The 10,688-nt window shown below is 45.9% G+C and overlaps 1 protein-coding gene across 1 annotated transcript; it reads left to right on the top strand.

Moving 5' to 3' along the window:
- Positions 1-3,192: 3,192 nt before the first annotated feature.
- On the top strand, positions 3,193-9,969 carry dnajb5 (DnaJ heat shock protein family (Hsp40) member B5; the record flags this gene model as incomplete). Its single annotated transcript, XM_083912687.1, has 3 exons — positions 3,193-3,403; positions 4,322-4,977; positions 9,070-9,969. 3 exons carry the CDS (start codon positions 3,193-3,195, stop codon positions 9,301-9,303), a joined length of 1,101 nt encoding a protein of 366 aa, XP_083768813.1. The 3' UTR covers positions 9,304-9,969.
- Between the last annotated feature and the right edge of the window lie 719 nt (positions 9,970-10,688).

Below are 10,688 nucleotides of genomic sequence, written 5' to 3'. Positions count from 1 at the left end.
TTCCTAGACTGTTTGAGTGCACACTCAGCAATCAGAGCAGCACGTGGTGGATCAGCTCCCCTCATTCATTGTTGGCAATTAGACTGCAGACATAAAACTGTGATTATATTCTGTGAAAATCTAGACAAGTTACACAAGAACCGCCGACAGGAATGAGTAGATTCATTGTGTAACCTGTGTGCACATTTGGCACAGGCAGGTGCAGATTTCCATCAGTGCATTGCAGTTGATTTCAGCATGTCCCAGTGTCAGTCACAGGCTGCACAGAATAACACTCCACTGCTGACCAGTTGCTCTTCAGGGGACAGCTGCATCAGCCTGAAGTCCCTCCCTGCTGCCAAAACACACACTCAGCTGGACACATAGGAATGTCTGTCTCTCTCTCTCTCTCTCTATGTGTGTTTGCATTGTTTTGAATGTTCAATGTGTGTGTGAGTGTGAGAGCAAGTGGGTATGTGTGTGTCAGACAGCCTCCTCCAATTTAGACACCCACTTTTCTCGCACCTCCTCGCCAGTCCGGTGGAGAGTGGTGACTCAAGTTTAAATGAGTCTCTATGTGTCTCCTTCTCTCTCTAGCATTGACCCAGCAGAGCAGAAGCAGTTCGCTCCTTTTTTACTTTTAACTGTAAAAGTCATCAATGACTCAGAGCTCCACCGGAGGTGTAATACTGTATGTGCGGATTTTAGAAAACCATGGTCTGACTGAAGTTAGGGAGGACTGTTTGGCCTTGAGGATGTACTGGGTGTTCAGTTTGATGCATGAACCGAATCTTCTTACAATGAAGGACGAATAAAAACTGAGAGGACATTTTGAAGTTGTATCTGGACCGTGGCACTGATGAAGAGGTTGAGGATCCTGTTTAGAATTAGGTTAAGGTCAAATCAGGCACAGAGCAACGCTGTAAAGTGGGAATCTGCTTCAGGGTCTCAGAACTCAAGGGATCCAGTAGCTTTAATATATATGTCAACTGACCCTACTTTATTACCTTAAAGTAGGTTCTGATGTTAAATTCTTCAGTTTAGGATTTTCTTTATTTTAATTACTGTAAGTGTGTAAACCCAAGTACCCCTCCATATAATCTGGCTATGGGTCAGGGTTTTCAGGATTAGTTGTGTTATTTTGTGGGGAATTGTTTGAGTTAAATAAGTGACAAAGTAGATTTCCAGTGCCAGGTTGACCTCACTGCAGCATCCAAGTGTTTGATCTCGGGGTCACTGTTAAAGGTCACATGGGGCTCAAGTTTAGAGAACAGGAAAGGGTTACTTTTAGGTGTTTGGCGTTGGGGAATGTGGGATGCGACTCTGAATACATCTTCAGTCTTTACAAAGATAGAAGATGAAATGCGTGAGTGTATGGAGTCATCACCTTACACAGGCACGACTACACACACGCACTACTTTATTATCAGGTGGTGTTTTTCTGTCAGCAAACAAGACCCCCCCCCTTCTCTCTCTCTCTCTCTCTCTCTCTCTCTCTCTCTCTCTCTCTCTCTCTCTCTCTCTCTCTCTCTCTCTCTCTCTCTCTCCCCAAACATGATTGAGTCTGAGTGAACCGCAGCCTTGTCCCCCGGTGAATCCTACAAGAGAAGAATTTTAAAGCACTTCTGCTCTTTTTCTAATTCAAATGGTTCAATCAAACTTCACCCTGAATAATGTAACTAATCCAACTCCGGGTGCTGAACGTGTTTGTGAGCGGACCTTGAACAAAGAGCCCTGGCTGGCTGCTGGTTGAGAGAGGGAGGGCCGGGCTCGCTCTCCAGACTGCCAACGGATTTTTTTTATTTTATTTTAACCAGTATCGGACACAAGACAGCGGACTCGGTAAGGAAACAACACATTTTTGAACGCATTATATTGAGCGAAAGATGCTTAAATCTGCGCATGTTTTACACCGCAGAGGTGGGACCGGAGAACATCATGATCATGGATTAGGGGGCAGACACATTTATCAACCATGATAAGGGAATAGAGTTTGTAACCCAACATCACAGCCTCTGTTGATAAGTTTTTATGTATTTTTTAAATACTGGATTATTTATGACTGAACAAGATGAACCTTTTCACCTTGATCTCTAAATCTTGGTGATTTAGTTTGGGCTTATATTATGTGATGTGGGTTTTGGTGGATGGGCAGTTGTCCGAGGTTTTCCAGTGAAACGTCAGATGCGCCTCACAGTGTGTGGTCACCGGTTATTTCCGAGACCGTGATGAGCCTCCTGACGTCAATTTATAAGGACCTGCTCAGTGCCGGGGCGGCAGGCAGATAACTGTGCTGAAGGAGAGAGCGAGAAAGAAAGAGAAGCTGGACCATGTTGATGTGATACATTCTTCATGTATTATTGCTGAGCATTCTGGTAGGATTTTCCTTTTATTTCATTGTTCTTCCTTTGCGTTATCTTCCTTTTAAGTCGCGTCCTTCCCGATCTCATGAGGTGATTTTGAACCCGGCTTCGTGTCACTATTTTTTACTGTATATGGGTCAATACGGGATATGTCTCGTGTTTATCAGTCAGTATAGGTAATAACCCAATATTAATAATGGTGTAAATTGTCGGACTATACTATATAGGCTACAAACAGGCAGCGATCAAAATGTTATGATAACGAGCCTTTTTTACTCCCTCTTGGTCAATCGGAGGATCCCCGTGTCATTGTGAGAGGCACCGCAATGTCTCAATGAGTTTCAGGACAGGTTGTGTGTCTCCGGCTGGTTCAACACAGCAGATCTGGGGGCAGCTCATCAGCCAATAGCCATGTCGATCGTATGCGTATTTTTTGCGCAAAATCACATTTCAATACATTGGAAATAAATCAATCCTGTATTGCCTATAAGCCTATACCTGCCTGGCTGAAAGGGAAGAAGCCCCAAAGCAGATGAAGGGAATTCCTCTGCACAGCAACCACATCCCCATAGCAACAGTTAGTACAAATCATCACTCTGTGTTCCCATTTCTCAACTATCACGAAATAGATCTGGCAGTAAAGTCCATGAGGAGAGCTCTTGAGTGCACTCTGCACCTCAGCCAGGACACATATAGGCTGCAGGTCTGTCCAGCACCCTCCTTGGTGGACTGTGACAAGACTCTTAACAACATCACCTTGTATCTCTGCAGTGACTTGACCACCGGCCTGAGCTGAAGAGGTGTGGGAGGGGGGGTCCCAGTCCAGAGAGGTGTATGCGTGTGTGCAGCTATGGGGAAGGACTACTACAAGACCCTGGGCATCCCCAAGGGCTCCAACGAGGAGGAGATCAAGAAGGCATACCGGCGCATGGCGCTGCGCTTCCACCCAGACAAGAACAAGGATTCCAACGCCGAGGAGAAGTTCAAGGAGATCGCAGAGGCCTATGAGGTGCTCAGCGACCCCAAGAAGAGGGTCGTCTATGATCAGCTGGGAGAGGAAGGTGAGGAGGGGGAGGTTCATGTGTGGGATTGTGTCTGTCTGTCTGTGTCTGTGCAGGACCTTGAGTGAAAGAAGTCACAGAGTGCAGAGCAGAGCAGTGAGGCCTTGTAAAAGAGGAGTTATGATGTATTAAGTTTTTATTAAATTGCTCAGGAACAGCATTTAATATCACAATGGAGGGCTTTGGTGGGCTTCAGTCACTGAAGTAATAATACTGTGTCTCTTCCATATTTTCTTGTCTGTGTGTTTGATTGTCCATTGTTATCTTTAGTGTCAACATCCTTTACTAGTCTACCTCAGCTGCTAGTGTGTGTGTGTGTGTGTGTGTGTGTGTGTGTGTGTGTGTGTGTGTGTGTGTGTGTGTGTGTGTGTGTGTGTGTGTGTGTGTGTGTGTGTGTGTGTGTGTGTGTGTGTGTGTGTGTGTGTGTGTGTGTGTGTGTGTGTGTGTGTGTGTGTGTGTGTGTGTGTGTGTGTGTGTGTGTGTGTGTGTGTGTGTGTGTGTGTGTGAGAGAGACAGACAGACAGACAGATGGCTCAAGATCATTACGTGGTTGAGATATGAATAGCAGCGGCTGCCGTAGTTTGCATTTGTGGGTGTTTTGTGCATGTACCTCTGTTGTGTGTGTGTGTGTGTGTGTGTGTGTGTGTGTGTGTGTGTGTGTGTGTTTGTGTGTGTGATGGATGGAGTGACCTGGTATTTAATGAGTTTCTCCACCACCAGCGCTGTTGGAAGATCGGTAATGCTGTGGGATTTTTCCCGCCCACGGGGGCAGCTCTCTCCTCTGTGCAGTTATCCACATGCAGTTTTTGTCCTGTGTCTGGCATCTGACTTCATATTGATGTTTCCAGCACGGTGGGCGTTTGAGTGTGCATGTGCGTATGAGATTTCACGTTCCTCTCTCTCTCTTTTCTCTCTCAGGTTTGAGGACAGGAGGCAGCAGCTCATCAGGTGCTCCTGGCAGCTCAACGTACCACTACACCTTCCACGGAGACCCCCACGCCACCTTTGCCTCCTTCTTCGGCGGCTCCAACCCGTTCGACATGTTTTTTGGCTCCAACCGCAGCCACGGCCGCTCCAACGGGTTCTCCTTCCACAACGACCACGATGCAGAGCCGGACATGGACGTGGATGAGGACGACCCCTTCGCTCACATGGGGAGACAGTTTGGCTTTCCGACGGGGATGAACAATGGCTTCCCAGGTGAGGGCCGCAGGAGGAGGGGGGCACCGTCAGAGCGCCTGGGGACCGGGCGCAAGCACCAGGACCCTCCGGTGGTCCATGAGCTGAAGGTCTCGCTGGAAGAGATCTTCCACGGCTGCACCAAGCGCATGAAGATCACCCGCCGCAGGCTGAACCCGGACGGGCGCAGCATGAAGACAGAGGACAAGATCCTCAACATTATCATCAAGAAGGGTTGGAAGGAGGGGACCAAGATCACCTTTCCGAAAGAGGGGGACGAGACCCCCGAGAACATTCCTGCCGACATAGCCTTTGTGCTTAAAGACAAAGGGCACGCCCACTTCAAGAGAGACGGTTCCAATATCATTTTTAACTGCAAGATCAGTCTAAAAGAGGTGTGTCCGTCTCTTCTGTTTTGCTTTCTGCTCCCCTGTGCTCGCTCTTTGTCACGTTTCTGCATGTGGATGAGCAGATGATGCTGCTGAGCTTGAGGGTTTGATTCCCAGTGGAGCAAACCAGGCAGAAATGTAATGCATTCATGGAGCTGCAAAGGCTTTGATGAATATCCCCAAAAACTTTTATCCACTCCTGCTCTTTTTTTCATTCTTGTCACTCCACCTGGGCCAACAGGGGATGAGGTGAAGGGGTGGAAAGGTGTTGATTTATGTGTGTGTGTGTGTGTGTGTGTGTGTGTGTGTGTGTGTGTGTGTGTGTGTGTGTGTGTGTGTGTGTGTGTGTGTGTGTGTGTGTGTGTGTGTGTGTGTGTGTGTGTGTGTGTGTGTGTGTGTGTGTGTGTGTGTGTGTGTGTGTGTGTGTGTGTGTGTGTGTGTGTGTGTGTGTGTGTGTGTGTGTGTGTTGCAGGGCAGGATCGGTGAAGAGCAGAGTCTCTGTCGCTGCAGTGTGAGAGAAGCAGTGGGAATGTGATGTCCTTGTGTGACCGGCCTTGAGCCATCATCCTCACTTGTTCTGCACTGCTGTATGAATAAATATCCATAAACATGCATGCGAGCAGGCACACACACAGCTACACACAGGAATTAACATGCACACACTCTCTTGCATCTTCTAGCTTATTTGCAAATACACACTCAGTTAAAGATGGATTGTAGTAAGACAGTGGTGACAATCCAGGCTGCTATAACTGTGACTGGCAGGACATTTAATTGGCCGCTCCTACGAGGGCAACGGGTCCAGCACAGTTCTGCTCCATCTGCGAGTTACACAAGCTTTAATGTCTCTAAGAGCACTGCCACTCCACTGGCCTTCAGTCCACATGGTTGGGCTTAATGGCAGGTGTTCTCAAAGATTTGAAGATGTCAGGGGAGTTGTTTTTACTCCACTCAAGCCAATTCTGAACAGCAGCACAGACTTGTCAGAAGTCATTAGCCGGTGGTGGGTGTCTGCACACAGCACATCAGTGAGGACAGCCTAGTTAATGAGAGCACATTGAAGTTTATCAAGTCGTATTAAGCAGGAGATGGTACGTGATCAAACCTGCACAGTGATTAAGTTTGCACTGCAGAACTCGCACAGCTAAGTACTCTGCTCTTATGGCAGCCAGATAAGAGACTTAAGTCGGATGCAGCTAAAGTCGGGATGGAGGATAGAAGGAGAAATGTGGAGTGTGTGTGTGTGTGTGGGGGGGGGGGGGGTATCTGGGGAATATAAGGGAAGTGGGTCAGATGATTCAGTATCCAAAGCAAATAAGAGCTCATATTCCACCGCTCCCACTCTGCTCCGTTTCCCTGAAGATGTGATGCTAAATGCTGCAGTGAAAACACAGCACCAGCCACATGCTGCACACCAGACAACCTGCCACATATAATGTTGCAAATGGATTGCAATGCAGCAGTAGATAAAACAACCTAGTTAGCAAGATTGTTTCCAATAAGTGCTCAGTCATGTGCAAAAACAGAAGAAAACGCAGATATAGTCTATAGTTTGTCTTATTCTAACTGCTGTATGATTTGTTTGCTCAATTGTGTTTGCTGCCTGAAGCATGCCCTGATGGGCAGTTTCATTTAGTCTTGCCAAGCCTGTTGGCCAAGCTATAAACACCTGGGAGACTCTGCTAGCGGCAACTTCTAGCCCTGCGATGCATTCACTGTGACAGCAGTCAGAAGCAGTTAGCAGAAATTTGACACGTTGATTTCCAAGAAATCAACCTACAGTATATCTTGATCTGTGGTCAGGCTCTCCCCGGCATCAAGGATGCCTCTGCAGTGTGCTGGTTTCATCTGTGGCAGTGCATGTCTAGCTCCTGTCACCACTGCAAAACCCACATCCAAGCACACGTAGCTGCTAACTGTAGCTGTTGGGCTCTAAAGGCAAAGTGGACAGCTCTTTACAGCTTTATTTCTGATATCACTTAGAAAGGCAAGTTTGTCCTCAATGGTAGAAGATGTTGAATCAGTGTGGGAGTAAGGCAGCATCTTTATCTGTTTAGCAAGTACTTTGGTTCAATCCCGTCAGTTAAATGCAGCAATAGCAATCAGTATTCAGGTGATGATGAGGACACTTTAAACTGGTCCTTTCTGTGATGGTTTTTATTAGAATATGGCCCCAAGGGATTCATCTACAGACCAATCTCGCAAATATAGCAATATCAAAATATACAGTGTGTGTGTCTGTCTGTCTGTCTGTCTGTCTGTCCATCTGTCTCCAGAGCTATGTTGTCTGAGCTGAGGCTTATGCAATCATTGGGCCCTCAGATCAGCTGGCGGTGTGTGTTGAGCGCCATGGCAACCTGTCTCTGTGTGTAAGACTTGTTAGTGAATGGAACTGTTCATAACAAGAGGATGAGCACTAGTCCCCGTCCCAGTCATCGGCTCAATCACCTCCTAGTGTATGTAGCGGGTAAAAAGGAGGCTGATGTCATGGCTGGAAAACGACCTGTCCTCTGGAGCAGCTGCTCTGCTTCACTGAACTTCAACTGTCCACATGTCCAACCCTGTCTGTTAAAAACAAAACTAGGCGAGACAAAAGAGATCTTCCAGCAGGCTTGATACATTGATTACATTGGCCACGTAATGACATGGACCGGGTGTTAGAGGTTAAGCATGTGCCAATCCAATCACTATTACATCACGAGGGGCCGGTTGCCTCAGGATAACTGCCGTTAAGAGTCGGTATGTTTTCCTAAAAGTTGCCCTGAGTAGAATATAGCTTAAATGCGACATATTATGTACATTTCCACGTTTACATGCTGTTAAAAAAACATATTTTTCTCATGCCTGTATCACCCTGTCTAAAACGCTCTGTTTTAGTGCCTTTATAATCAAAAAAGTTATGGAAATCTCTTCTTTTTTCTTTTTTTATAATAGGGGACCTTTTAAAAGAGTATTCAGGTTTTCAGAAGTCTTTTATTTGACATTCCCTGGTACCACACATGTATTCTATCTTATAATTTGCCTTACTCTCTCTTACACGTGTCATTACCCCTAACATACCCTCTATCGCCACCATGAGTTTCACATTTGGGGATTTCAGCACTGAAGACATCTTTACCAGTCTCAGCTGTGCTTTGTTTAAAATCAAATTACTGCTAGTTGGCAAATGTTAGCATGTCAGTATATGGTCAGTGTCCCAAACCCTTTCAAGACAAAGATGCCCCACTATCACTCTTTGAAAGACCTACCCCTGGGTACTTTTAGACTATTTTTCTTTTACTTCTTGAACTAAACACTTTCAATCCTAGTGAATTATTGGTCATGCACAATGGCTCTCCATCTTCCTTTCTCAACACCTTTATGGTATTTATTCACTGACCTTGTTGCTTAGAAATGCATTATATAAGAAACCTTTTTATTCATCAGGATGTTCATTCACAGAGTTGTGGATTTAAATAGTTTTTATTCAGTGCAAATCTGGCGAGTGATGCTCACTGGAAAGCCTGTGAAGTCGTGATAACCACAGGTCTCCATGTTTAGTTTAGCGCTCTCCACACTCCAACTGGATTCATCAGACTTTGTGATAAGGAGGTGAGGCTTAGTGTGTGTGTGTGCGTGTGCGTGTGTGTTTTCTCTCCCCTCGTCCTGCCAGCCCATTTGACAGGCCCTCCAACTATTTACGAGCTCAGCCGATTCCTGCGCTGCATTAGCCCCGGCTATGAGACCATTGCTAAAATTAGTCTCCTTTGCAATGTGTAGCCCCTCCAACACTGGCACACTTACATACACACACCCCTTCCACCTACACACAGACACAAAGACCAGAAAACTTTTCCACTGCCAAGTCATGTTTTCCAAATGGTGTTCTGTAGATCCCACAGTGCTACAGTTGTTACTAAAACAGTTTGTCAGTAGGACCTGCCTTCTCTCACACACACAATGAACGCACGCAGAAAACACGTGGAGGTTTGATTTGTTAGGATGACATACTTAAAGAAGATAAACATTTTAAGTTCACGGAAACATGAAGTCATCGAGATATTCATTGCTTTGGCATTTCAGATACTAACCCTCTCGATCTCTTCTCCTCTCCTCCAGGCGTTGTGTGGCTGCACAGTTAGCATTCCCACACTGGAAAACCGCATCATCTCGCTCCCCTGTCACGACATCATCAAGCCAGGGACGGCAAAGAGACTTCGAGGGGAAGGCCTGCCTTTCCCCAAGAACCCGTCACAGCGTGGTGACCTCATCGTGGAGTTTTCCGTTCGTTTTCCCGACAGGATTCCCCCGCAGTCCAGAGAGATTATCAGACAACACCTCCCCCAGTCATAGGAAGACTCACCTTCAACCCCTCCACCACCACCACCACACACTTCAGACTAAATGACCCTAACCCAGAAAGCCAACCCCTTAATACTCCAGTCTTGACCCTCATTGTAGTTTCTAGTCCTCATGTCCTGAATTAATGCACGCAGCATTGAACAGATGACGTTTGTAGGGAGTCTACAGTGGAAGGATAAAGGAAGAATGCCAAGATAAATGACAGTATCAGGATGTAATTATTTATGGTGTTTTTATTTGTTTGTTTTTTGGCCCCCACACATACACACACACACACACACACACACACAAAAGCGGTGCTGAGGATCGCCTCAGCACAATCTGGGCTTTTGCCGGTCTTTTCTTAACTCTGTTTTTTACAGATTTATCAGTGGTTTTTATATGCTGTCCAAATCTCTGATCCTTGTATTTTTGTGATAGGATGAAGTGTGAGACATTTTTTTAAATCAAACATTTTTTTCCAGGATTCTTGTTTCCACAGGAAATATCGAATATGTTTTTATTTTGTCCTTGTGTGTACCAGCAGCTTCAGTGCGTTCAGTGCAAACCAGGGTTTTATCATAACCCCCCACCCCACCACCACCTGCTTTTCTCATGCTTTCAGTCTGATAAAGCATCGTATATGAAGTCTGCAGGCCATTTAATAAGATCTGTCTCCCCTGAAATCCGCTGTTCATGCAACTAAACAGATTTTATTTCAGTCATATCACGGCGCACTGCGTTACTCCAAATAATACTAGCGTATCTCAGCTGCATTGGAAAAAATCTGGTAATGACAATCATGTACAATAACAGCAGTGTAAGCTTGGATAATACAATCTGCACATTTTATGGGTGCTTTCCCTTCTGAACTGAATCGCCTGGCTCGCTATCTGGGGGACATTTAGGTGCCTTACACCACATATGTGTGTCATACGCCACATATGTGAACACACGCACACACAGAGGTCACACTGTAATAAACACAACCAGCCATGTTAAGTGCACAACAGACAGTGCCCTATACGGTGTTAGACATTGCCAGTGGGAGCTGGTGATCTTGGGAAAACAGATAAGAGAGCAATGTAATGTCAATCACTAATTGTACTGTATGTGAGCACGGACGTTTTTAGAGAGATTTGATACAAAACTGCTGAATTTTGCCCGTGCAGCCCTGTAAAGTGCCGTACAAGTTGGATTTCCCAGAGGAATGAAAGCATTATATTAAGTCTGTAGTAAACAGTTGCGATCTCCCTGGGAAACCCAGCAGTGTTGTGTATATTCTGCTTTCTCTTGTGCCATTTGAAGGCCATGTCTCGGTGCTACTGTGAGCAGTGCCAAAAAAACAGACCCCCTTGTTGTCTACTTTTTGGTTTCATGGTTTCAGTTTGTGATAA

Source organism: Echiichthys vipera (genome assembly GCF_963691815.1).
Source record: "Echiichthys vipera genome assembly, chromosome: 4".
Classification (NCBI taxonomy): Eukaryota; Metazoa; Chordata; class Actinopteri; order Perciformes; family Trachinidae; genus Echiichthys; species Echiichthys vipera.
This window is presented reverse-complemented; position numbering and strand designations above follow the sequence as displayed.